General features: G+C 52.1%; 8 protein-coding genes and 2 non-coding genes across 10 annotated transcripts; 5 read left to right on the forward strand and 5 right to left on the reverse strand.

Moving 5' to 3' along the window:
* Positions 1 to 163: 163 nt before the first annotated feature.
* BDP81DRAFT_317146 (alpha glucoside transporter) lies at positions 164 to 1956 on the reverse strand (the record flags this gene model as incomplete). Its single annotated transcript, XM_060584229.1, has 4 exons — positions 164 to 352; positions 409 to 800; positions 857 to 1667; positions 1735 to 1956. The coding sequence occupies 4 exons, from the start codon at positions 1954 to 1956 to the stop codon at positions 164 to 166; spliced, it is 1614 nt and encodes a 537-aa protein (XP_060446215.1).
* A 2826-nt stretch (positions 1957 to 4782) lies between these two features.
* Positions 4783 to 4881, forward strand: BDP81DRAFT_t143. The gene has a single exon. It is a non-coding gene; the product is annotated as a tRNA-Leu (tRNA).
* Positions 4882 to 5168: 287 nt separating this feature from the next.
* BDP81DRAFT_460282 (S-adenosyl-L-methionine-dependent methyltransferase) lies at positions 5169 to 6454 on the reverse strand (the record flags this gene model as incomplete). Its single annotated transcript, XM_060593641.1, has 6 exons — positions 5169 to 5631; positions 5711 to 5796; positions 5864 to 5918; positions 5991 to 6033; positions 6192 to 6383; positions 6439 to 6454. The coding sequence occupies 6 exons, from the start codon at positions 6452 to 6454 to the stop codon at positions 5169 to 5171; spliced, it is 855 nt and encodes a 284-aa protein (XP_060446216.1).
* Positions 6455 to 10148: 3694 nt separating this feature from the next.
* Positions 10149 to 10652, forward strand: BDP81DRAFT_317420 (uncharacterized protein; the record flags this gene model as incomplete). Its single annotated transcript, XM_060584260.1, has 1 exon — positions 10149 to 10652. The coding sequence occupies one exon, from the start codon at positions 10149 to 10151 to the stop codon at positions 10650 to 10652; it is 504 nt and encodes a 167-aa protein (XP_060446217.1).
* A 1187-nt stretch (positions 10653 to 11839) lies between these two features.
* Positions 11840 to 14004, reverse strand: BDP81DRAFT_425572 (glycoside hydrolase superfamily). The gene has a single exon (XM_060590232.1). The coding sequence runs from the start codon at positions 13849 to 13851 to the stop codon at positions 12034 to 12036; it is 1818 nt and encodes a 605-aa protein (XP_060446218.1). The 5' UTR covers positions 13852 to 14004; the 3' UTR covers positions 11840 to 12033.
* Positions 14005 to 15294: 1290 nt separating this feature from the next.
* On the forward strand, positions 15295 to 15368 carry BDP81DRAFT_t144. Its single transcript has one exon. It is a non-coding gene; the product is annotated as a tRNA-Asn (tRNA).
* Positions 15369 to 16528: 1160 nt separating this feature from the next.
* Positions 16529 to 18385, forward strand: BDP81DRAFT_317872 (cytochrome P450; the record flags this gene model as incomplete). Its single annotated transcript, XM_060584299.1, has 2 exons — positions 16529 to 17620; positions 17678 to 18385. 2 exons carry the CDS (start codon positions 16529 to 16531, stop codon positions 18383 to 18385), a joined length of 1800 nt encoding a protein of 599 aa, XP_060446219.1.
* Positions 18386 to 18477: 92 nt separating this feature from the next.
* BDP81DRAFT_517012 (uncharacterized protein) lies at positions 18478 to 20230 on the reverse strand. Its single transcript, XM_060595890.1, has 3 exons — positions 19453 to 20230; positions 18974 to 19368; positions 18478 to 18906 (listed from the first exon to the last, which is right to left on the reverse strand). Exons 1-3 carry the CDS (start codon positions 20215 to 20217, stop codon positions 18639 to 18641), a joined length of 1428 nt encoding a protein of 475 aa, XP_060446220.1. The 5' UTR covers positions 20218 to 20230; the 3' UTR covers positions 18478 to 18638.
* A 992-nt stretch (positions 20231 to 21222) lies between these two features.
* BDP81DRAFT_448741 (uncharacterized protein) lies at positions 21223 to 22823 on the forward strand (the record flags this gene model as incomplete). The annotated part of the gene is made up of 3 exons (XM_060592328.1): positions 21223 to 21653; positions 21738 to 22272; positions 22350 to 22823. 3 exons carry the CDS (start codon positions 21223 to 21225, stop codon positions 22821 to 22823), a joined length of 1440 nt encoding a protein of 479 aa, XP_060446221.1.
* A 697-nt stretch (positions 22824 to 23520) lies between these two features.
* On the reverse strand, positions 23521 to 25233 carry BDP81DRAFT_211613 (uncharacterized protein). Its single transcript, XM_060582671.1, has 2 exons — positions 25026 to 25233; positions 23521 to 24863 (listed from the first exon to the last, which is right to left on the reverse strand). Exons 1-2 carry the CDS (start codon positions 25089 to 25091, stop codon positions 24009 to 24011), a joined length of 921 nt encoding a protein of 306 aa, XP_060446222.1. The 5' UTR covers positions 25092 to 25233; the 3' UTR covers positions 23521 to 24008.
* Positions 25234 to 26294: the final 1061 nt, after the last annotated feature.

Raw genomic sequence — 26294 nt, forward strand, 5'->3', positions numbered from 1 at the left:
TCTTCAAATCATTTCCCGTTCACCTCTCCCCCTTTTTGTACCCTCCTTGCCGTGGCACATCCTTATTAGAGCCATCTCGCATTGACTACATTACTTCTCAATAAGCAAAAGGACTTCAGGCCGAGAACCTGGTCCCAGTATTAAAGCTGTAATGAGTTTGCATCTACTCGTCATCGTTGATGTCGATGACGGTCTTCTTCCACTGGCGGGCGGGGATCTTGCGCTTGAACATAATGTCGATCTCGCGGAAGGAACGGCCCTTCATCTCAGGCAGGTAGAAGAAAGCGACGACGAAGCAGACGAGACCAGTGGCACCCCAGACGTAACCACACTTGCCGCCCAAGTTGACACCCTATTGCGTGTGTTAGTAAATGTGGTTCTCGGTGCAGGATGAGAGAAGAAGCTTACAGTAGAGTTAAGCATGTAGGTGGCGAGGAAAATGCAGGGAATGTTGACAACGTAGTAGGCGGCACGGCCGATACCAGTGGTCAAGGGACGGAGACGAATGGACGATGTCTCGGCAATGACGACCCACGAGGCGGGGGCGGGTCCAAGGGTGAAACCGACAGAGACGATGAGTCCCAAAGAGGCCATCGCCAGGGAGGCGGCGGTGGACTTGCCGACGGAGCCGGCGATACCGAGAGCGATGAGGAAGGCGACGTTGATGAGCGAACCCCAGACGTAGATGGTGCGGCGGCCGAGATAGGTCGTGAGAATCCAGGAAAGCATGACGAAGACGGTCTGGAGAGCGGAGGTGATGAGACCAAGAGCGAAGGCAAGCTGGGAGCCAATGCCGGCCTCTGTTTATGTGTTAGCCACCACATAACTTTAGAGAGGAGAAGAGATGAAAACTTACGTCTGAAGAAGTAAACGGCCTGGTTGGCGATGAGGTTACCAGTAAGGTTCTGGGCGGCGTAGACACCACAGACAATGAGGGTGCGGTATCTGTCGGTGCCCTTGAAAAGCTCAGCGTAGCTGGGGTCCTTGACGTCCTTCTCAAGCTCAATGGTACGACGCATCATAGCAACAGACTCCTCGACGTTGACGTTGGCCGACGAACGTCCAAGACGACGAACCGAAACTGCGGCCTCTTCGAGACGTCCCTTGCGAACCAACCACCAAGGAGACTCGGGAGCGAGGAAGAGAAGAATGGCGAGAGGAGTGGGGAACATCCACTGAAGGGCGATAGGGACCCTGTACGCGCTGGGTTCTCTCTTGCTCTCGTAGACGTAGCAGACACCACCGACGATAATGGCACCGATGGCCCAGAACATCTGAAGCATCTGGGTGGCCGGGGCTCTCAGGCGCATGGGCACGATCTCAGAGCAGTAGGCGGGCGCGTTGGCAATGAAGATACCCCAGGGAATGCCCTCGAGAAGCTGGCTGACGAACATGACGGCGAGCGAGTTGGCAAAAAAGAAGACGAAGATGAAGGCGTTGAGGAACATGAGGCCGGAGATGGTCGCCCAGCGGTATCCGATGCGACTGGTGATGGGACCGGCGATACAGACACCGATGATGGCGCCGAGAGGACCACCCATCTGAAGAGCGGACTGCCACGATGCCTCAATCTGCTTGCCGTCCTCCGCTTCGACACCGAATTTGTCCTTGAACTCGTCCATGGCGACGAAAGCACCCATGAGGAAGACGCAGTAAGATTCCATGATCTGGAAAACCATTCTTGTTAGCTACTAGTGTTCTAATTTGTGGGACAGGCCACCTAGAGTTACTTACAATCGTGGTAGACATGATGAAAGCCCAGAGTGAGGCCATGGGGTAGGCCTTGACGGCCTCAATGACTCCCATGTTGTGCTCAGCCTGCTCAGCCTCGATGGCATCGGCCTTGTAGGAGGCGGGCGATGCCTTCTCGTCGAGGTCGGCGACATGGTCAATGTCGCCATAGGCCTCGACCTTTGCTGGGTCGCTGTGCGACTTGGAGTCGATGGTGGTGCTCATGTTTGTTGACTCTTTTTGGAACCTCGCCGAGAAATTGGAGTTCGAGGTTGTTTGTGGCCGGGTCTTGTTTATGAGGAGGAGGAGGGGACGAGGGAACGCGAGCAAGCAAGAACAGAGAAGAGACGAAAGCCAAGAGAGAGAGGGTGGTAATGGGCAAGCTGTTTAATAAAGGTCTTGTCTTACTCCCCAGTTCCCGTTTTCCTACATGCCCAATGGAACATTATCTTAAGACTTAACCCCAGTCGGGTGTCATTACGCTAGTGCAACTTGAACCAACGCGAACGTATGAAAAAAGGTGGACGGGGATCTGAATCCCACAAGGAATCCTCACAAGCGCAATCTGGGCACTTTGGGGTTCCCCAAACGTCCTCAACCCCGCCCCCCGCATTGATCCATAGACCCGTTCCCACATGAGCCTGGGGAATGGGGAAGAAGGGCGGGTGACACTCTGGGGGGATCGAATATCGGCTCATGATGAACCGAGCCCGGCCAGATATTCCCCTATGCGCCGACGCGCTCCAATGGGGGTGGGAGGTTGCTCAAGGTTTTTGGAGAAACGGCGCAGTTGGACCAGTTAGGACCACTAGTCAGGGTCCGGCAAACTTATCCCATCGGCCCTTTCACCAACGGGGGCCTTGTCACAAACTCGGGGCTCTTTTCGCTCTTGGGGTTAGTTTCCCAACTTCCCCAGTACGCCGCGTTGCTTAACTTGCTTGGCTACTTGGATGGACGCGGCTCCTTAGCTTCCCATGTGACCGCAGCGGCCACTTACTGAAACGGCGAGTTGCGAAACTAAGTACTTTCTCGACGTCTTCCACCCTCCATCGTCGGCTCTCATTAGGGCGCGTCGTAGCACAGCCGTTGGGCCGTCGAGATGGGAAAGGCGCAGAGGCGTAGCCGCACCGCGTCGCGAAATACGGGTTCAGCCGCCCCCCTCTTCGGCATCTCGGTGAACACTGGACCGTGTCCCACCGAGTGTTCATGTTGTTTTGCAGCCGCTGCAGTTGTAAAGGACAACGAACCCCAGCTACAGTCCCTCTCTTCAACGTTCTCCAGTGATGACCGTGCCAACGTGGTCTCAGACCATAGTCCATGTCAGCAACCAAGCGCTAGTTCTCCGCGAAATTAGCGTCCAATGCAGTCAAAATGCACACCCGTTCCACCCAGCTGCGAGATCCGTCTCCACGGGTCCGGGGCGAAGACAAAGACCCACAGCTTAATCAGGTCTCCTCAAAAGACACGAGGCGGACGAACCAGTCTGATATTTGGAAGCCGCCAGGCTTTCGAGCTGAAGCGCCTTGCGCGCTCGAGGTTCCCGGGAAACCGGCAAGGGTTTCTTCACGTTGGTGCCAACCGAGCCAATGATGGCCAAGGTGTCACCCAACTTGGCGATATTACCAATTTTGCGAAGACCAAGGGGCCAATGAACTCCAGGAAGAGAGGCTGGAACGCGTTTGCGGACATCGCCTTGCGGACAATCGTGCCCTTTTGGGCGATACCAGCAACGTGGCACCGGGGATGATCACGACGTCGACGAAAGTCGTGCCATAGTCGCGCTAAACCACGGTGATTTCAGCTTCATGTTGATGAAATTCTTGTTGGGAACTCCACAAAGGTCTGGAATTGGCTCGGTTGCAGGGCGCGCCCGTTCACAGACAGCCGGAGCGATTTGGATGGATGGCTTCTAGGAAATGGGCCAAGTATGGCTTGAACCAAGACTTCAGTTCGCGCTGGTCATCAAATTCATTCATGTTAGAGTTTCTTCCATTTGTATCGACTTAGCTGCTACTAATGGATCTACCTATGTTAGGAAAGATGTTCTGTGTATCCTTACCTTATGGGCTGGAGAACAAGCAGCATCATGTCTGGACAGTTTGATCCTGAGAAGAGTATCTGGGCAAGTACCAAATGAAACCGCCTACTATCCGCTATGCGAGGAGAAATCATCGTTAATTTGATGCGCAATGTCAGCCGATCATGATGGAGCTGAAGGATTTGGAGCACGGCGAAATCACACGCAGTTGTTACGCATATGTTTGATGTTGCATTTGGCAGAAAAGACCTTGATTATTCACCTGAACCTGAATGGTCCCGTGACGAGGTTTATCCTGCAATCTGTGTAACAGCGTTCTACCCCTCATTCAGTCCACAACATCATATGTAAGATAGATATAACATCCCGCTTGATTGGCATGTTTCTCTCCGTGAGGTGTCATGTGAGATGCCGAGATCCGCATCGTTGGTCACGGTGCACCGATTGTCCTGCAGGACGGTCACTTTGGTGCAAAGACCACGTTGTCAGTCTCCCACCGGGGTATTCCACAGAGTCAATGTATCTGTACTCCGTGCCTTAGCTCACATCAACTTTAGTTTTGAACATCGCGTAAACTAAACGATGCTGTGACTGGTGGGGTTGGGTCGTGGGGATACACGCTAGGTTAGACATATTCCAGATACGGGGTTGACCCGATGAAATAGAATTGTTGACATCTCGGTTGCCTCCACGATACCAAAAAGACATCGGTGCCCCGGGTCTGGGACCGTCTGGCCAACTTGGTTTTCCCCAGTCTTCACGCTAACGTAATTATCTTTGAGTGCTTGGGCCCGCAAGAAAATTATCGCTGCCAGGGTTCTTAGCGTCGAATCTCGATATATCCACAACCCACAACCCGCAACTCAAAACATCGTGAAGTTGTGAAGCGAGTTCGGCTCGTGATCATGTCCACACTAGCCCACGCACTCTTTCCACCTGCAATGTTAGGAATAGCGGCGTCGGAATTCGTGCATCCACTTCCAGCTCCTCGGGCCTCTGAGGATCTACATCACGGAAGGGTGGCCGAGTTGGTTATGGCGCCAGGTTAAGGTCAGCTTAACATCTGTTTCCTGGTGGGGCAACCCGCGCGAGTTCGAGTCTCGTCCCTTTCATTTTGCTGTCTATGTATATGTGCAATCTTTTTTGGTCGTGTGATGCCTGTTAATAACCTACTGACTGGTAAGTAAGATTCCTCTAAGGAGGTCTAGAACTTTTCCTGGTGGCTGCAGGTACATGTATATGAACCGATCAGGATATCGAGGGTCTTGAAGGTGTCGGCATATGAAATTCTTTTCTAACGCTAGGGAATCAGTGTTGCTTCATTCTCCAATCTCCATACACGGCTGGATAAAGGACCACGGGTAGCTAAAAGGCGAGGTTTCTAGATCAAGTATCCCCATCACTCACGACCTGAATCTATTGGCTTCTGTCCCACCCAGGAATAATACGTGCCATACGCATGCACGTCCGGATCTTTGATTGCGTTCCGAACGGATGCGAGAAACACCTCGATCTCAGTCCGATCCATCCCCAGAGCTGCCAACGGCTTACTTGCAGCCGCACCCAAGAAGTCTTCTGTCACTGAGCGCATGTAATGCCCAACCAGGCGCTTCGTCTTGTCGAGAGGCCATCGTCCGACCGGCACTTTGTATGATATCGCCTTAACGTTGACAAAGCCGGCGTTACTCATGAGGGCGCCGATGCGCGGGGCGACTTGGATGTCAATCTTCATCTTGTGCATGGCGTTGCGAATCTTGGACCAGAATTCGAGTAGGGGCCAGTCTTCGGGCATAGTCCCATCATCGCAGTGCACGTTGGCACTGAAGTCCTGAGTTTCGATAAAGGCTCCAGGTTTGAGGTTGCTGCAAGGTGCGATCAGTGAGTACGAGGTTGCAAACAAGTGGAGCTACCAGCAAGGAGGGTTGCAGAGTTTAAACTCACTCCAAGACTCCCTCTAGAAGCTTTGGGAGGTCGTGCACAAGAGATGCCAAGTTCCGCATGTGTATGAGATCGAAATTGTCCCCTGACTAGGATTGCTTTTTCTCGGCAAGAGTTTTTCTCAATTGAAAGCTTTTCCCGCCATAAAGCACTTACTACTAACCAGTCATCTTCAACATCATCGACGAAAAACCCGACGTTAGAAGGCACCCTGAGCGTCAAGTCAGGACATCATGGCAACAAGACAACTGAGTGAACGTATCAGCTGGGCTGGATTGGAGACAAGTCCACGCCGGTGACCTCGGCGGAAGGGTACCGGTCTCCAACTGCGGAATTTTAATCATCATGTTCCACTCTCAATCGCGGCCACTCAGAACGAGTGTCACACACCTTCCATTGCCCGTATGCCTGCAAAGATACTCAGCATTCCAGTCCAGCGTTGACAAATGACACACTTTGGCACAGAGTCTGGAAAGCAACTTACCAGTGCCCGTCCCAAGATCAATAATCTTGCTGGGCGAGTCGCCGATCGGGGCATGGAACAGCTTGCCATCAGTGAGTTCCATGACCATCGCATGCTTCATGTCTTCACGATTCTGTTCGATGTCATCGTTGGGGATGGGATATCTTCCATCCCGAAATGAGTGGTAGATTTGTTGTGTAACTTGATAAGCCTCTGAACAAAAGTCTGCGTGTGTCTATACATCCACTGCTTTGCTCGCGCAACCTACCGTCTGCCGTTCTCATAGGAATGCTTCAAGACTGATGAGGTGATCGAGGTCGAGCCCGATTGAAGCATCCCACTCGCTGGGCTGAAAGGCATCATCGCTCAAGGCATCGCCGCCAGCTTCAATAATGTCCTGCGCTTGCTCCGGAGACTGCGCTGGACGTCCGTCATGCGGCACTCGTTCAGGACTTGCACTTATCGGATATGTTTGACGGGTCCTGTTGACTCAAGTGACTATGTTGTGTAACTCGTGTTCGCATGTAGTTGTCGTCGGCTGAGCCTAACCCATGCGATCGTTGCAGTTAACGTACGGCTACTGACAGCCAAGCGGGGAAAGCGTGAGATCTCGGTCCTCCGGCAAGAAGTGGCGCAACTAGAGCCGAATCATGGCTTGCGGAGCGGGCGTTGCGATAGCTCCTTACTTGGCAACATACCGTTCTATGATTGGTACGCCTGTCTCTTAGTTGAGGGGCGTATGTCTCACCGCTGGAATGGTCCTCATTGGTCCAGTCTGCCGTCTTTTCAGTTGGATGGTTCCATGAGGCTCGCCCCAAAAGCATCATTGTCTGCGATGCTCTGACATTCGCCATCCTCGAGCAACCGATGCTTCAGTAGGTAGAAAGAGGGAGGTTTGTGCTGTCTCTCATTTCAAAGATTCACATGAGTATTGCTATCCCCTCCTTCTGGTAATCCGTGCCCGGCTCGCTTCGTTAGGTGTTTAACCTCTTCTAAGATTTTTATTTCACTCGCGCTGTCTTATTCCACGTCCGCCTCTAAATTTGATCTCCCAATTCTCTCCGTGCCACCGTAATGAACTCCACCCCGGCGCCGGTCCGGTAGTCGCTGCGCCCGGCTTATCAGGAAAGTCCGCGTATTCATCATCGCCGTCACGCCCTCTTCAAAAAAAAAGGCCTCACTGTATTTCATGCTACATTATGCCGTACACTCATGTTCTTGAGCTTATATATGACTGGTCACCTTGACGGAGGGCAGCAATAACGGGCATCTTGCTTTTCAACTCGATCTGCCGCGGCTTGGCTGCATTAGTAAGGACGATTCTGCGCAGAATCGCATGCTGGACGGGTGCTCCCGATATGCCCTTGTGTCGGAACTTGGCGAAGATGATCCGAGTCATTCAACACAAATGAGGCAGCTAGAAAGAAGGCGAATAATACTGCCAAGACAGAGTCAGTACTGGCGGGCTATGTATCAGTCTCATGGTTTGTAACACGATCCCCATTACCATTAGTGGTTACGACTCACGATGGGATCAAGAAGATCAAAGTTAAATTGTGGGATCGATTTCAGCCGGAACGACGTCCGTGGGAAGGAGGATTCGGTGTAGTTCAACTCTCTAAATGGGACTAAGGTACACCTCATTTCACATGCACATATCGCGATTTAACGAGGCTTCGCTGATGTGTGCACACGATTACTATGAAATAAATTCACGGTCAACACATACTTGCGATTTTCATACTCCGTATGACTGAATGATATTCTGAGAATGGGCACTCGGCCGAAGGTCGGATACCGCGAAAATAGCAACAGGTAGTGTTATTGATGGATTAATTATCGTGATCACTTTCCATCCACATGCGGCCTGTCACCCAGCCACGAAGAACATTTTCCAGGTCACTTGATCTTCATATGTTGCTTCCCATGCCTAAATTATAGCGCACGTCTCCCAGCGACTCAGTGAAGGTAATATTGACATGGTTAACACTGAAGCGAATACGGCCAGCAGATGTTCTCCTCATGTTGACCGCAACATCCAAACACGCCCAGGAAATTTCAAGATTCAAACAATAATGAGACACACATGCCAATCCGGAAATGGGATCCAAAAATACGTCTGTCGCCAGTCCCCGCAGCGCTTAAACTTGAGTGGGTGACATTGGGAGACTGGGGGCGATAAAGCGGTTTCAGGCCCCGGGGACCTAGGAGCGCTGACTGCAGGTCAGTCTCTAGCGTATTTACTTTGTTTTCTTAGCGGGCTGTCTCGTTGGGAGGATCTGTTGTTAAGGTTGGCCTGCAGCGAACCCTCGCAAAGAGACACATGCTATCTCAGCACCCGGCCTTAAGATTCAAGGTGGAAGTAATCAAGCAGACAACTTGTTTTTTGAATTATTAAGTGTGTAAGAAAACCTTCGGTAGAGTTCGCTTCCGTCCAAACAATGGAATGAAGGTTCATGCCATGGCCACATGCCGCTTGACTTGTGAGCTGAGAGTCATGCCAGTGACACTTGTCATACCACGATACCCGATGTCAAAAGAAGTTTTGCGACACGGGCGAAGAGATGGGATGAGTTCGATATCCGATGGGAAGAGCCTCGGAAGAAGACGAGTCACGCAGGGACCAGATCGAACTCCAAGACTTTTTTTATGGTTGTGCTGTTTGGGATCACCAGGGGATCATCCAGCAGAATCTCTGCCTGGTTGACGAGCATCATCAGGATCCATCTTCAGCTTTGCTCAAACCCCATGAATTGCGCCCGTCTTCTAACGATCCTCCTCTCTTGAGAACATGGTGTCAAAGGAGGAGCACGGCAGAAGTGGGCACGGCCAAAGCTGCTGCCGTTCGAAAATTGGCCTCCAACGTCTGAAAAATAAGCTTGGCAGTAAGATACAGGGGGTCGTGAAACTCTCCTTAGGGATGGTGGTGGGGTCAATTTCCTCGGAGCTTTGCCGCCGTCATGGGCACAATCTTTGATTCTCAGTGAGCTACTGCAGAGTCCGACGAAGAGACGACATGGAGAGATCCGAGACCCTGGCTCACACACGCAGATACTTACCATATGCTGTTGAGGTTCGGTAGACAATTCCGGCTTGGTTGGGCTGACGACTAGCTGGATCACTCCGGCCCCATCTTTCAAGCCCCCTGCTCTTGAGTCGATGATACTCCTCCTCGCCTCCTTCACCAGCCCCAACCCGCCCCCCTCCACCGCCAATGTCCATAAAGAGCCTCACGAGGCTCGAAGTTGTAACGACAGGCGCCTAGTCAGGGGCTTCCCTGTCGCTTCTCACCAGATCCGGTCGTAATGTGGCTTCCCGATCAGGCCTAGGAGATGCAGCCGCAACAGCTTGGCAGCTTCATCGCACCCATGCGTCACGAACTTCAGACCTCCTTCGACGCGGAGTCGCCATCGCTTCCAAAACCCATCCATCCTATCTATCGCTGCGGAAAGTCACCAAGAATGTTCGCGACGTTGACGTCTCAACCCGCCCCGTCTCGAACGCCCCATGTCATCCCATGTTGGCCGCCGCATGTAACCTACTTTTGGCCCTGGCCTGAAGTTCTTTGCAACTGCGACAGCTGGGCACTCGGGCCCAGGGGCGATGTTGAGAGCATCATATCACGAGAACGATGACAAGGGGGAATGAGGGATGGCGTAACATGGAGACGCAAACATGCTAATGCATCGATGCAATAGCATCCATCACCTAATGTGAACGGACTGGCAAAACGTCCGAAATATTCTATAAAGATCAGCTCGATCTTCCTCTTAGTACCGCTTCTTCTTTCCTTTCCTCATCACGCTCACAATCATTACAACCTTGTTTGTTCTTTCTTCTCTTCTACAACAGCTGTGCTGTCTTCTATCTCTTCCAACGCATCTTGATCACTCATTCAATTTCATCCGGGTCCGTGTCCCTCTTTTCGTCTGTCACAACATCGACTACTTCTCAAAGAACAATCTTTCGACTTTCAATATGAAGTTTTCTTCCGTCATCACTCTCGGCTTCGCCGCCCTCGCCACCGCCGCTCCTCTCGGCGCTCGCCAGGCCACCGTCTTCTCCACTCAGACCTTCAACGACCTCTCCATCAGCGGTGGTACCGCCGGTACCGCCAAGCAGGAGGCTCTCGACAAGCTCTCCGGTCTCCCCACCGACCTCAGCACCGTCGCCAAGGCCGACCTCGACTTCCTCAACAGCGTCAACTCCATCGCCAACGATGCCGAGAAGGAGGCCTTCAACCCTGCCATTGAGGGTACCACCGGCGAGGAGGCCGACGCCCTCCAGCGCGGCAAGATCAAGAACAAGGTCCTCAAGCTCACCGCCACCATGCTGAAGCTGCAGGCTCAGGCGGCCCAGGGCGAGGATGTCGCCGACAAGATGGCAACCGAGCAGAAGAAGCTCGACAACAACATCTCCCAGGACGAGGCCGAGGCTGGCAATGCCTCCACCGCCCTTGACTTCGATGCCTCCACCGCATAAACGCCTCTAATCAGCGACAGAGGCCGTGGGTGTAATACCCTACGAGACTTTGAGGAGAAGGAAGGGAGAATAGTCGATGATCATGAAAGATTCACGAGGCGAAAAGGCGCTGTGTGCCGGCTCGGATGATCCGATCAAGTGCTGGCCATTTTTAATTATTGGGGATGTATCGGTACAATTTAGTACGCTCTAATAAGTAAAAGAGATTAAAAAACACTTAAAAACATTCCTTTTGCTGTGAAACTCAACTCAACGTTTAACTTCAACAGCTGTTTTGCTACAGACCACAGCCTATAGGCAGTAGCTGCACACTGGATGACAACTGTATGTGATTTCTAAATATTTCTAGAACTGCCAAGCCGTGATCAGCATTCTGTGACGGATGTTGCACGGATGCATGTCCTGCCGATGTACCGCCCCGGTGTGTTGTCGAATCACCATCACGGCCAAAAGGGGAACCCAGAGACATTCCTCAAAGCTTAGATGGCTTGGCGAAGGGCTCCAGTTCTACATTCAAGACAGTCGTCAGGCGTGAAAAAGTGTAGTAGAAACCCTGAATTAGTTAGCATCTGCATTCAGCAACTTTTTCGGAAAACCAACCTGCAGAGTCATCATTTCCACAACCTCCCGATCAGAGAACTCCGTCTTGGCCTTTGCCCACAACTCATCCGCATCCTCAGGTCCGTCGATGACAGCCTCAATGAAGAGCAGAAGGGCTTTCTCTTTCGGGGTGAATAGCTCTGCCAAAGAGTCCAGCTTCCCTTGACCAGAGAAGCATCCCTTCTGCCTCCCAGCTTGGGCAATCACCTCGCGCTGGGCGTCAGTGACGCCCTCTTTAGCCGAGACTGTGCTGTGGTGCGTCCACTCGTAGGTGGACCGGAATTTTGCCGTGCTGAGAAGAATCACCAACTCTCGGTTTTTGGAAGATAGCTCAAGATCTTTGAAATGAGCACCTGCGATTTTCGACCAGTGGTTGACCGTGGCCGGGCTATGGGCGAGAAGCTTTGAGATGTTGAGGGGAGTCCCCTTGACGTCGGGATAAGGAAGACGTGCAATGGCTACTGTGTAGTTTCACGAAAATGATACAGCTAAAAGAACAAAATGGTTGAAACTGAGCGACCACTCTTCTGATATTAATTCTATTTCAATTGCTCTCGTGGTTTTGAGCCTAGGATGAGATGCGGGGTGCCTCGGCAGCCCTATTACTGGTTAGTCACCCCGGCCGCAGCTAAGTACCTCGGCTCCGTGTGGGGCCGACGGAGGCTGCGCCGAAGGGGACTTGGAACGGATCAGCTAGTATGATTGTGACTCGTACACTCTTTCGCTTACTATGATAAGATCGGAATTGCGTTCAAGTATATCGATAATTCCATGAACTGATTCATACATCTTTCGCCTGCATAGCCGTCCACCTAGCCTTCAAAACCTGCACAGAGCCCTTTGGCTTTCTATCCCGCGTAAATATACCCTTCTTGTTTCCATCCACGCGGGTGATACTCGAAGTCGTCTGGAAATCCGCAAAGTTCCAAACGTGCTCTCCAACTACACCATCAATCCGATCAAATACTCGGTGAAACATTTCCAAGAACTTCCCTTGGTACTCCTCACTCCAGGGAACGTCACATACGGCGTGTAGCCCCGCCACGGCTTCCGCGCCGTACTCTGTCATGATCATGGGCTTGCCGTACTTGGCCTGCCATCCAAGCAAGTCCTTCTCCAGAACCTTCTCAGCCTCTTCTAGATCGCCTGTCTGGGAGTACCATCCATAATAGCGGTTCAAGCAGATGACGTCGAACAAGTCTGTCACGAGGTCCTTCTCGAACGTAGCGAAGCCCATGTTTGCGAAACACACCGGTCTCGTCGGGTCCAGCTCGCGGGTCAACGAGACTAGCGGCTCCAGATACTCCCTCGCGCCGGGCTCCGCAGACGCAGGCTCGTTGGTGACCGTCCACATCACCACCGACGGATGGTTCTTATCCCGCGCCACGAGCTCTCTGATAGCTTGATCATGCGCCGCCTGCGTCTTCTCATTGCATGCGTCGGGAGCAAACGTTGGAGGCGCCTTAAGCCCGAACACACCAGCGATGATGCCGAGATTGATTCCCACTGCCGGGGTCTCGTTGATGACGACGATGCCATGTCGATCGGCGTAGTCGAGAACTTCTTCAGCGTACGGGTAGTGAGCTGTACGGAAGGAGTTGGCTCCCATCCAGCGCATGAGATGGAAGTCGTGAATCATGTACGCCGGATCGAAACCCTTGCCGCGGATTGGCGAGTCTTCGTGCTTGCCGAAGCCCGTAAAGTAAAAGGGCTTTCCATTGATGAGAAACTGATTGCCCTTGACTGAGATTGTGCGGATGCCGAAGGGGAGCTCATAGGTGTCGAGAACATCGTCTTTGTCAGAATCCGACAGTATCTTCACACGCAGTTGGTACAGATAAGCCGCGCCAGGTTGCCATAGATGTGCCGAGTTGATTGTCAGTTCATCTTTCGTCCCATTCGCCTGAGCCACAGTCAACCCCTCCTCGTCAAGGACAGAGATCTTGACCTTGTCGTCTCCCACCGGCTGCGAAGTCTGAACTTGATACTGAACTTTGCCTGCTCCCGACTCAGAGACGTCCGTTACGACAGTGATATCGCTGATGGACACGGCAGGCTTCGAACACAAGTACACGGATCGTGCAAGCCCAGAATAGTTGAAGAAGTCATGCTGATAGTTCTGTTTTCGCTTGCCGTTGGCGAGGGCCTCAATCTTGCCGGGAGGAATCGTCTCCCAGCTGAGCTCGTTGCTCACGGCCACAGTAAGGCGGAATCTCTCGCCGGGCTTGATGATGTCGGTGATGTCTGCCTCGAAGGGCGTGTATCCGCCAGCATGATCAGCGACCAGCTTGTCATTGGCGTAGACACGCCCGCGGTGTGTTGCTGCATCAAATCGCAAGAAATATCTCTGATCCGTGGGCGACCACCCGCGAGGTACTGTGACTTGGCGCTGGTAGTAGACCCAACCAACATGACTGCGTATCTTCTCATCGGCAAAAATGTCATTGTAGCTGGCAGGTACGGGTACTTGAAGCTTTGGTGGCAAGAGCTTATCCCATGGTGCATCTGCGTCAATGTCGGGCGATGATGCAATGGCAAAGTTCCAGATGCCGTCTAAAGAGACGACGTCTCGAGTCGAGTTGGCTTGTGGTTTGAGCATGTTCCTTTGCTGAAAGTGATATTTGCCAATGAATCTTGGAAACTATACTTGGCGTTCTAGGTGATAAATCAAAGGTTGAGCGAACATTGTTACAAGGACGACAAGAGCATGCGTAATGTGGTAGGTATTGTCTTTCGGCTTTTCCGAAGTGTCGGTGGTTGAGATTGCCGGGAGCCGACCGGTGCCTTCAGCAAATAAAGGTCCGCACGTTCGATACCCCGCAGATCCCACACAGCGCGTATGTTGTTCCGGAGATCGATGTCTCCTGGAAGCAGAGACGAGCCAGCTATTCGTGCTGCGATTTGCCAGTCCCAGATTAATTCTAGTCTACCTTTACTCCGGTTGAGAGTAGCCTTTAGCACCCGACCATTTCCCCCAATGTTGTAACATTCGCAAAATAGCATGTTGGCTCAAAGATGAAGTCAGATAATCAGGCACAGATTGCTACTAAAGCAGCTCCGTTCCAGTGTCCAGGCATTGCTGGTCGGCGTTGTTGAATGCCATCGTCTTGACTTGTGTCACGAAAGAGGTATAGCAGTGGATATCTCAGGGGTAGAGATAAGGGGCAGACAGGGGTATGGGCATACAAAAGGGGCTCCCTCGAGGGCTTCCCTTTTCCCCTTTCCATAGTTGATTAGACCACAGTTGAGATCCCGATTTCCATGAGCTACTCTATATGCTGATTCGTGACAACTTGCGGGGTCCTGGGGAGTGTGGGGGACGACACTTGGCGGGCCAAAGCTGGTAGGGAAATGCGGGAACCATTGGGGCACTGAGATGCAATCGAAGATTCCGTGTTCCTTAGCCATGCCCAATCTGTACGAACTCTCTTCGACGAAGAGTTGGTTAGTACATGTAGAGTTTCAAGCACACAAGACCGCGATTTTCGCATAGGAGACTAAAATGGTGTTCAGAAAGCACTTAAGGTATGTCAACCTTCTCTCCATTCGAAGCGAGGATTTCATCTCGGGTGTTTGCTAACGCGTCAATCCCGGATGCGCAGGTTGAGAAGAACGATTTCATGAGTGCCAGTGGGGAGAGCTCTAAACTTGTTGAAGCCAGTGTGGTGCAATTTGCCAACTGACTTCGGTTTCTTGGCTCGTACTCGACACAGCAGTTTCTCTCATCGGAGTTTCCACAACACTTACCGCAGAGTCAGGAAGCCATAGGCAACTTTTCGCGCTTTGATTGTCGTTGGTTGTGGTCAAAAGATTTTCAGGATTCTGCAAAGTTAACGCCAAGGAATTGAACCATACTCACTCCAAGAAGAGCAAACATGACAACTGATACTGTAATCCGGTATCTTACAGTCTAGAGTGCTGAAGAACAGCCTAACCACTCCCGTCCATTCTAAACTACCTGTACTTCGTACTCACTGCACTTGATAATACCGCTCACTGTCTGCTGACGTCAACAACATCCTTACAGCTCATTTCGAGCGTATCCCCGATGGCACAATTGGCTAGCGCGTCAGACTGTTAATCTGGAGGTTGGTGGTTCGAGCCCACCTCGGGGAGTTGCAGTGGTTAAAATCCACCAAGGAATTCTCTTTTGGTGTTTTCGATGTGGTTGAAGATGATTTTCTTGACTGTTTGTCACTGGAGGAAATCAGTTGTGCCGCATCTCGAACATCTGTGCGCACAAAGTTGGGACGACTCCCGGAGTCCCGGTTGTACCTTAGTTAATTATCCATCATTTCTCACCTCATTCCTCGCTGACCGCTACTTTGCTTTTTCTGGTTCGTCAACTCATCGATATAAAGACAATCTAAGACATCCATGTGGTGGAGCAGCTGGCATCGCTAAACCTCTCGACACGGGGCCGCAAGTGTCTCTCGCCTCAGGCGAGTTCAGCCCCCAGCAGCTAGAAATTTCAATGTGAATCGCTTGTTGCTACCCAGGCGTGCCAGGCCATCATCCGAATCCATCCACGTTTGTCCAACCAAACAGTGCCAAAGAATGCCTCGAGCCGCTTTAATCTCGGCATTTCAGCCTCATGTCTGTAAGTTAGCCATGGGCGCGACGCCTCTTGGAGCAATCTCTGACCAGACAAAGACCTGTCACTTGCTGCTAGTCCCGACAACCCAAATCGTAAAAGGAACGTGGCACGCCATAGCACGCTAAGACCACGCCAAAGTTCCCGAGGCTCGCGTGCCTCAGCATGCTTTGGCGCCCCGTCAACTGGACGATAGAGCTTGTGCCAGCGTAAACCCTGCGAAGGACCGCGATGATTCCTACGGGGGTCATCCTTACCCGGCATCGTCTTTCCCGACCCGTCACCCAACCCGCCCGCGAGTCGGTTGCCGTGTCTGGAAAGACGTTCGCCAGGGGCCCAATCTGATGATACTCTAATATTTGCCCTTCTGCCCTGGTGGAGTAATCTGCCGCAATCGGTGATCCGCGGGCTATCTACCGTGGTCCAGGCACCTGGTTCATCTTTGGGGGGCTTCAGAACCGTGAAGGTAAATCGGGGAACACCCACACTACCAGAGGGTAACGGCCGAGGATCCATCCCGAACCCGCTATTGCTATCTTCCTTGCACGGAAGCTTTGATTCTATAAAGGTAGTGATGCCAGCTGAATCAATCGTATTCATTCAGGTGTGAAGAGAGAGGGCCTACATCATTGCATCTGTGTCCCTGGGCTTGCGTTACGACAACCTCCCACATCCACCCACGATGTTAGGCACCGCACTACCTGGGCGGACTCTGGGCGACCAACATGCTACTACAATATCGTCCTCCCCTTCCGCATCGCATATTGCCGTCCTTGCTGTAGCAGGAGTTCTCCTCTATCTATTGTACAACTGGGCTCTGCCCAAGCCGATCCCCGGAATCCCCTACAATGCGGAAGCGACGAAGCGCATACTGGGAGACATCCCCTCCGTCCTCGAGGGAATCAAACGCACCGGCGAGTTCAACGCCTGGGTCAACGAGCAGGCGGACAAGTTCAAATCGCCACTCTTCCAGGTCTTCGTCCGTCCCCTCGGCAAGCCGTTGTTGATCCTCTCCGACTTCCGGGAAGCCCAGGACATCCTCATGCGGCGAAAAGACTTTGACCGATCGTCTCTCGATGCCGACCTCCTCGAGGGTGCAGGACGCAACCACCACATTCACCTCAAGACCGGCGACGAGTGGAAGAGGCACCGCAGGCTCCTCCAGGACCTCATGTCGCCGCAGTTCCTCGACGAAGTAGCGGCACCGACGGTCTATGCGGGGGTCTCGAGACTCATTCAGCTGTGGAACGATAAGGCGCGCATCGCAGAGGGTAGGCCTTTCTCTGCGGAGTTGGATATCTACTACGGTTCTCTGGACGCCGTCATGGCGTTTACATTTGGCGGCAGCTTCCTTAGCAGCGCGCTTCGCCCGACAGCGGACCTCGTCAAGGGGTTAGGTGCGGAGGATATCAAGCGCCTACGGGGTTCGAGTCCCAGCAGCGACGAGGCCTTGGTATTTCCAACGGGAGATTGCGACGAAAAGATCCAGGCGACGCTCGGTGTAGCGAACTCGATCGAATACCTTCAAGGCTCACCGATTCCGAGAATAAAGTGGTGGTTTGTCGAGAGACTCCCGTCGCTACGTCGCGTCTTCCATGTTAAGAGAACGTATGTGCGAGAAGAGATTTATAAGGCGTTAAAGAGGTTACAGGAAGTTGGCGATGAGGAGTCCAAGGTCCTCTCTGCTGTTGAGCTTGTTGTGCTTCGAGAGAAGAAGCTGGCAGAGAGCGAGGGCAGGGCTCCGGACTTTTTCTCCGAGATCATGGTTGACGAGGTAGGTGCTGGACTATCTGCAGGCAAACTCCAAGCCGCAAACTAACATTTGTCCCAGATCTTTGGGGTAGTAGTTGCAGGCCACGATACAACCAGCACCACCATGTGTTGGGGTATCAAACTCCTCGCGGATAACCCCCAAAAGCAGACCGACTTGCGCGAAGCACTACGAGCCACCTTTGCTGATGCCGTCGCCGAGAAACGCAGTCCGACGGTCAAGGAGATTGCAGGAACCACGAAAGTCCCATACCTTGATGCTGCAGTGGAAGAGATCCTGCGATGCGGCGGCGCAACGCCACTAGTCGACCGCGAAGCAACCTGTGACACCGAGCTGCTAGGGCACCACATTCCCAAGGGAACGGTTGTGATGTGCTTGAACAAGGGCCACAGCATGATGAAACCGGCATTCAACGTCGAAGAATCAAATCGCAGTCAGAGCAGCCAAGGTGCGAAGGCCCGGGCGTGGGATGACGATGATATTGGGCAGTTCAAGCCGGAGAGATGGCTCGTCGAGTCATCTAGCGTACCCGGTGGTTTTGAGTTTGACCAGCAGGCAGGGCCTCAACTAGCCTTTGGGTTGGGAACTCGCGGATGCTTCGGGAGGAGGCTGGCCTACTTGGAGTTGAGAATCATTCTGGCGCAGATTGTGTGGAACTTTCAGCTTCTTCCGTGCCCGAGAGAGTTGTCTGGCTACGGTGCCAGGGAAGGTTTGACGTACAAGCCGAAAGATTGTTACGTGCGTCTACTATCACTTGGACACAAATAGAAGGAGCATCGTAGACTATGGAAAATGAAAGCCTGAAAGGTTTCTTCACCCAGGCTCTTTCTTAGTGAGGAGGGCGAACCAAAGCTTCCACTTTTTAGTGTGCCCTTCTCGATTTGTGTCTCCCTAACTCAAGAGACATGACCGACATTGAACCCACATTAACACACGAACCACCTCCTATCATATGCCCTCCGTAGCATTGGAGACAATAGACATAGACGACTTCGGGATTGAGGCGGTAGTAAAGATGGTATCACCCTGTCGATGTCCAAGCAATCCAGGTAGTCAACACTCCAGCCAAGGCCACAAAAAAGGCACCTGCCGTATAAGCAACTCCCCAGTCACGATATATGGCTTGGGAAACGATGACAAATAGGCCAAAAACCACTGTGCTCCCTACCGTAATAGTCATAGATGGTGTGCTAAAGCTGATGTAGGGCCATTCCACGATGCGGAAGCCGATGAACTCAATATCTGCCACTGCCCGAAACAGGGCAGATTTCATAGGTGGTATGATGTCTCTGGAGAAGTTGTCAGCAAGTAAGGTTTATCATCACACAACAGCAAAGACAGCAAAAACCTGCTCACTTGGAGGAATAGATCCATTTATCGTAAAGCACATCATTTCCCGCGGCTAGCTCTGGATAGGCCAGGATCATGTGCCAGGCTGAGGCCATCTTGAGCTTTGAAAGCTCTGTCAACCTGTCCACATGCGTTTGAACATCGCAACAGCTGTGTTTGGGTACTGTGTAGTCATCCCCCCTTGCCCAGTAGCACACCTCGTAGCCGTGCATGACCATGTCCAATTCTAGGTCATGGTAGCAACAATACTCGCTCGCGTCGGGATTCGATGGTTCATTCATATAATACTCATATTTGCTGATTATCTGTTGGAGCTCCTCGATTCTCTTGGCAATGTTGACGATCTGGAACTGTCCCCGGAATGCACCCAGTGTACGAGCGTGCCGGCCGATGATTCTCAGCTTCGGATTTCAAAATCAGCAACAATCTGGATCGTAACTTGGATTTGGTGATTCCATATCCAAAACTATACGATATCCACTTACATTGACTAGCTCAAGTCTCTCGGGGCCCAGCAATCGTTTCCATCGCCAAGCACGCTGCCGCGCAACTCCAGACAGAGTAGCCCACAAGCTGACTGAATCCAATGCATCTGGTAGTCTGACCGGAGAGATTAAGGCATCCTGTTCATTTCCCTCGCATATCAGAATGAACGGGGCGTTGGAGAAAAGTGGCTCAAGAACTTCATTTATTTCATTCCTACGTTGGACGACTGGGTGTGGCGGACTGGGTACCTTCCTCGTAATGTTCAATTGACCGGCTCTTTTCTTGACACCGGCAAGTCCTTCAATGACTGAAGAAGGCACCGCTATAGGGGTACTCTCTGGTGACTCTTTTGTCCTGGCTGGGTGGTCAGAGGTTCCAGTAGGGGTCTGTCGCAGCTCGGCAAGTCCTGGTGCGGACTCTGCGGGGTGTGGGCGATGTTCAACTAATGGAAGCTCAATATCAGCTTGGTCTCTTGCGTTAACAAAGCGCTGGAACCACGGGAGTTGAATGGTGGTTTTGTGTCCTGGTACGTCTAGTGTAACAACTTGTTGGTTGAGAAAGATTGATATGCGGGATTGCAAGGACATGGGAGAGCTCGCGTTTGTTTTGAGTTGATGAGTAGACGATGAGGGTTGGTAATGATCTTGATGGCGTACGGATTCGCTCCCAGCTTCTTCATCATGGGCTCTACCGGTGTGGTTGCTTGGTATGTAAGCCGCTCGTGGAGGTGAAATTGGCGAACTTGGTGAACTCATACTGGACATCGATGACCAGTACTTGTGATACACCACAATTGAATTATAATTGATCGCCAACCCTATGAAGGACATGCGAAGTCTTTGAACGTTTGAAAAATGCTCCTCTGGAGGTCGACTGTCCAACAGTCAGTCAGCCTGATGAGAAGCCTGGGAGTTGTTGGGTTGCATTCCAAAGGCCACTGGCGCTTATAGTGAGGCTATGCATTGCAGATCCATCCGGCCTGCTGCAGTCTGGAGCATGTAAACGTCTGGAGATTTAAGTAAAATAACATCGAGTTAGCTGATGTCGAACTTGAGAATTTATACTTAGTTAAGGTACCTCAGATGAAATTTAGGACTAACAGTGTCCTGCTCGAATACAGTTTTCGTAGGAAAGTCTATGACATTGAGAGTAAAAGTTGTTCCTTTTCAACTCTGGGCTCAGACTTGATCAAGTTCTAGGGGGTTCGTTGTAGAATCTGCATACATGTACCGTGTCGTCAATCAATCTTGTCGGCAAGATCATGGCCAGACAATATCGCTTTGCTTCAGCTAAGGTTCTCAAGTAGTCACCTGGACGAGTTGCATAATGTCCTTCAGCAATTACTACTGACTTTTACATAAGCGAAATCTCATGGGCTGAGACGCGCATACACGAGCTGACATGCAGCGCACCCGACCTGCAGGTTCTCGTAGGGACGGGACGAGAATGCTATGCAGCCACACTGGGGAAACGACAGGAACCCCCAGACCAGGTGTGCGTATTCACCCAGTCGGCTGCAGCCACCGAAAGACGATCATGAATTGAGGCAATCCAGCTACTCACAGGATCAAAATACCAGATCAAAATCCCAGCTCGGGAGGAAGACTCGGCGCAGGTTGTGTGGGAAAATGAGGGCATGATCAAATTTGCCAAGACTCTGGCGTGATGTAGAGCCTCCTATGAGAGTTCATAAGTAAACAAGTTTCCCCGACTGACTTAGTCCATGAAAACATCCAAAGCGAGTGATGAGAATCGAAAACTCGCCAAAAATGCATCTCGTAATAGCCCTCCTAGCTCAGGTAACCCTCGTCCTCAGCGCCCCCCTCGACGACCTCACAGGTTGCCTCCGCACCGCTTCCGTACCCATCGCATCCTCAGCTCCGACGCCATACAACCTCCGAGTCCCCGTAAAGCCCCTTCTCGTTGCCTTCCCGACCACAAACGCTCAGATCGCTTCCGCTGTAACATGCGGCTCCAAGAATGGCATCAGCGTCAGTGCAAAGAGTGGCGGACACAGCTACATCTCGGCCGGGTACGGCGGCGAAGATGGACATCTTGTGATAAACCTGGATCGCATGTACAGCGTGACAGTCGCGAGCGATGGAACAGCCAAGGTCCAGGCTGGTGCGCGGCTAGGACACTTTGCGACGGAGTTGTATAAGCAGGGAAAGAGAGCAATATCTCATGGGACATGCCCAGCGTGAGTGTTGATTTGGTTGATTGTTGAGTCTTGAACTCGTTCATCAATGCAGCTTCATCGTGGCTTGACTAGCACGTATCCCAGTGTCGGCGTCGGCGGCCACGCTCTGCACGGCGGCCACGGCATGGTCTCCCATACCTACGGCCTCGCCGCAGACTGGATTAAAGCCGCAACAGTCGTCCTCGCCAATGGCACAATCACGCGCTGTTCAGCGACCGAGCGACCTAACCTCTTCTGGTCTGTCCGCGGCGCGGGTTCGTCCATGGTCATCGTGGCAGAATTTGAGTTCAATACCTTTGCCGCGCCCGAGAAAGTGACGTATTTCGACATCGATCTAGTCTGGGACACGGCGAAGCTGCCACAGGTTCTGGTCGATACGCAGGAATTCGCAAAGACTATGCCGGCGGAGCTGACGATGTCGACGACGTTTAATAATGACGGGAGCTACATCAATGGCGCGTATGTTGGTGATGATGTGGGCTTTCGCGCGACAGTGCAGCCTTTGCTTGCGAAGATTGGCGCCAAGGTGTCTAGTTCCAAGACTGTGGGATGGATTGACTTCATCAAGCACTATGCGGGTGTGACTGATATTGACGTGACGACGGCAACGTACAACGAGGTAACGAAGACCTTCATTCCATACCCTACCGAAGCTGGAAAAGGGAGGAAATTCACTGACACCAGACGATAAAACAGCACGACAACTCCTACGCATCAAGCCTCACAACCCCCGCCCTCAACAAAACAACCTTCCAATCTCTCGTCGACACCATTGCGAGAAATGGTCTCACCGCGTCCCGGACCTGGTACATGCACATGAATTTTCATGGGGGCTCAAACTCGGCCGTGGCGCGGCTCAAGACCAACGACACCGCCTACGTCCACCGCGACAAGATGCTCCTTTTCCAGCTCAAGGACGGCGTCTCGACGAGCCAGACGTACCCTTCAGATGGATTCGCGCTGCTCCAGGGATTGAGGCAGAGTATCACCAAGGGGCTGGGTAACGATCAGTGGGGGATGTATGCAAATTATCCTGATTCCCAGTTTAGTGCGAGCGAGGCGGTGCCGTTGTATTGGGGGAGTAATCTGAGGAGGTTGGAGTGGATTAAAGCTGATTATGATCCGACGGATTTGTTTCGATTTGTGCAGTCTATCAAGCCTGCTGAATAGGACGGACTCGTGTTGCGAAGTATTGGTGACTTGTCTGTGATATCCTCGAGACTGAGTAAACAAGAAACGTGACTGAACGACAAGGTATTATCTCGATGTGCAAAGAAATCCAATATGGTTGCATCATCTGAAATGTGGATACTGACGCAGACCGACAAACCAGTATGCACTAGCGAATGTAGATCGAGCAAGCTGGGAGTAGAAGTCATGGACTGGACGATAACAGAAAGGAGAATGCTACCTAAGCATATGCACACACTGATATATGTAGGTATGAGGAATCGCAAGTACGTAACTCAGCTTAGGCAGTGGTGAGGGCGTGGCTTCGTGGCCTTTTACATTATAACATTACATGTACAGCTAGGTAACAATTACTCGGATGGTGTCGATCGCTCTTGGATGGATCATTCACCATTGACATGGTTCAAGCTTCGTGCACTCGCCCAAGTCGAACCTGGCGTATTCGCTCGGTGACCCAGCGATGAGTCCACGGGCTCCTTCAGCGCGGAGTCCATAATGACTCGGGCAGGGACATCACTGAAATGCAACGGGTGAAAATCGACGGCCGCTTCCTGGGCGCTCCCGGTGCGATCGCAGGATGACGCACAACGCAAGCTTCCTCAATTTCGATCGCTCTCCACAGTAAACGATACAGCTGATCGATATTCGACTGGTTTGCGGCTTGAACAGTATGCGGACGCTTAGAGGCAGGGAAAGCTGAGGGTATCAATCTGAGCCAAGCATGTCTGCCGGAGAGCCGCGGAGGTGGTCGACCTCAAACGCGATCCGTCAATCTACCGTGTGGCTAGTGAGACTGCCCTCAGCTTGGGCGGCCAATCCTCGATCTCTGTGGTAGGCAGTATTCCCGCGCCAGAAGCGAACGCACGCATCAGGTCGTCCTGACTAGTCCGTCGATGATAACACCTATTGAGGAACAACTTTTCGCTAGTCGCACTCAACCGTTGTCATCGGCTTCCGAAGTGATGAACTGGCGGTATTGGGGTGCGAAAGGACCCCTTGGTGCGTCTTCGAATAGACACACGCGTTGTTGATGCGCAGGATATCCATACTAGCGACGAAAATAACTTGAGTAGAGTTGTACAAATAGTACCCAGGGTATCATGAGTCATCAATACAGGAGCCATAGCCTGTCGCGAGCTGGTAGACCGTTTGGGGCTGGTCTCATCATCGATGATCGAGCATTCGGAAGACAGACGTGTTTCTAACAAAACATTCTTCATCCTGAGCGCCGCAGCCCAAAGCCAGTCGAGTGGCCCGGTCGTCGCTTTGTCCTTGCATATCGGCAATGATACGTGCCGCAGCATTGCAAGACATTTCGAGCGGCGAGGCAGCCGGTGGGGGCTGCTGATGGGATTCCAAGGGACGGGGAGGTGTCTCACTCCGACGATGATAGGGATGAGGGCTCCTGGATGGTTCCGAGACAGTGTTGGATGCCGAGCCAGTTTGGGAGGAGCGATTGAGACTAGCGTCGGCGAGGACGGCGAGCCTGTCTAGCGGGGAGGATTGTTGGACATCAGGAGTTGGAGTAAGGGTGAGTACCGGCGGGAGCAGCGAGTCTCCAAATTTCCTCTTGGATGCCAGATGCTCGTTTTCCGTCTCGGACGAGAAGCTGGCCTTGCCAAAGTGTTCCTGCAGCGGAGGCAATTGGGTCGGTGATGGTTCGAGGAGAATGGGTGTGTTGAGGATGGGAGCGAGGGTCGTCGTGTTTGACGCGGTGGGCGAGCCTTTGCTGCCTTCGTCATCGAACGATCGCAAGTGTGCGTCCACCTCTCCATTCGATACGCCCTTGCTAACCAGCAGGGCGCGCAAACGAGTGTTTTCGGTCGCCAATCGTGAGTTTTCAAAGGCGACGTCTCGAGCAGCCTTTTGCATCTGCAACGAGGCCTGGGTCCCCCGCTTCTCGTAGTCCTGGACCTTGCGCTGCAACTCGTCGACAAACTCCTTATGGCGGGCGCGTGATCGTCGTTGATTATCGCGTATTCGAATGGCATTCGCGGACTTGTCGGTTTGCAGCTGTTGCTCGAGGAACAGGTCAGTTTTCGTCGAGAGAGAAGAGATAAAATTTTAGCTGAAGTCCAAAGAAGTTTTTTTTAGTTTTTTTTTTTCCCTGGCATGTCACCCAGACCCCGGTAACAGGGAACGGGAATCACGCAGAGAGGAGGTTCGACCCCATCGACTTACTCGACCACGTTTGGCCCTCTTGGCTTGAGGACCGAAAAGATCTTGATAATCTTGCTCCGAAGACATTGTGTTGACTGTTGGCCTGTTCCATCCGAAGATCCTGGGAGGGTATGGACGCGGGAACGAACATTCGGTGGGCGGTGAGGCAGGTTTGGAAAAACAACCTGCTGTGGTTTTTTTTCCGTGGTGGTTGGACGGTCGGGGGGGGTGGGAAGTGGTGACAAACAGCTGCAACGAGAAAAGAGAAAAAAAAAACGAACAAGAAAAAAAAAAAAGGACCAACCCGCGTCGGCCAGTAGACCCGCTTATTCTGGACCAGCCGATGACTAATCTCCTCAGCCAACCAATCCGCGGTGGCCTGTCTGAGTTTTTCGAGGGCGCTAAATCTGATTGACGAATGAAATGAGCTGCACGTGTACCCGTAGCGGTCTAGTGGGGGCCCAAGCTCCATGGTACTTTGGAACATGGCATTTCTCACTTTCGGTCTCACTCTCAATCTCTCAGTGAGTCTCACTTCTCACTCTCACTCTCATTCTCACTCTGTCTGCCCTCCCGTGGCTGGGCCTTGTCTCTCGGTGCAACCTCCAACCACTCATGATCGAGGAAAACAACCACTACATTGTCTCGTCGGAGTTGTCCATGACGGAGTGGTCCAAAATACCCTCAAGAAAGACCCGAAGATTCTAAGACTGAAAACCGCTGTGTCACGTTGCTACTGCGCACTCTGGATTCACGAATAATTCGAAAAGGCTTGGCCCATGCCTGCTAGTGCGGGAAGCTATTTCACTTTTTAACCCTCCCTTTTGCCCTAGCAATTCTTGAATGTCACTGGGGACATGCTAGTCACGCTCCTCTTACGACATTCCATCGACCCACCCATCTCGTCTCCATACGCACGCCAAGTTGCAAGGATTCATCGTGTGGAGTTCAGGGTCTTGCTCTGGAGCTGGCTACCTTACCTTAAGCGAGTGGAACCATCATCCATCCGGATCATTTACGAGAACAAGTGAATGGCGACTACCCAAAGATGCAAACAACGACATAAGTTTGTCAATCAAGGAAATCGGATTTCGAATCATTGTTTATGGAGTCAATGGTAAACTTACGCTAAAGCTAGATTCTTTTCTTTCAATCAGGCCCCCTGCTCGCAGTACTCTATGGTTATTCTACTTCCCCGGCCGCCCGGCTATAGTATCTCTTGAACCCTTTGGTAAAGTAGGGTATTCCACAACGAGAAATTTGTTCAAATTCCGATCAATCCTCGGGTAC

This window comes from Colletotrichum phormii (genome assembly GCF_030913505.1).
Source record: "Colletotrichum phormii strain CBS 102054 chromosome Unknown BDP81scaffold_8, whole genome shotgun sequence".
NCBI classification, from domain to species: Eukaryota; Fungi; Ascomycota; class Sordariomycetes; order Glomerellales; family Glomerellaceae; genus Colletotrichum; species Colletotrichum phormii.

What these genes read in the sequence shown, in the direction of transcription:
- BDP81DRAFT_425572 (XM_060590232.1), bottom strand. Translation starts at nt 13,851, where the DNA reads ATGCTCAAACCACAAGCCAACTCGACTCGAGACGTCGTCTCTTTAGAC.
- BDP81DRAFT_517012 (XM_060595890.1), bottom strand. Translation starts at nt 20,217, where the DNA reads ATGTCCAGTATGAGTTCACCAAGTTCGCCAATTTCACCTCCACGAGCG. An exon ending in AGAGACTTGAGCTAGTCAAT is followed by an intron (nt 19,369 to 19,452) that starts GTAAGTGGATAT and finishes TGAAATCCGAAG; the next exon opens with CTGAGAATCATCGGCCGGCA. An exon ending in AAATGGATCTATTCCTCCAA is followed by an intron (nt 18,907 to 18,973) that starts GTGAGCAGGTTT and finishes CAACTTCTCCAG; the next exon opens with AGACATCATACCACCTATGA.
- BDP81DRAFT_211613 (XM_060582671.1), bottom strand. Translation starts at nt 25,091, where the DNA reads ATGTCTTCGGAGCAAGATTATCAAGATCTTTTCGGTCCTCAAGCCAAG. An exon ending in AGAGGGCCAAACGTGGTCGA is followed by an intron (nt 24,864 to 25,025) that starts GTAAGTCGATGG and finishes CTGTTCCTCGAG; the next exon opens with CAACAGCTGCAAACCGACAA.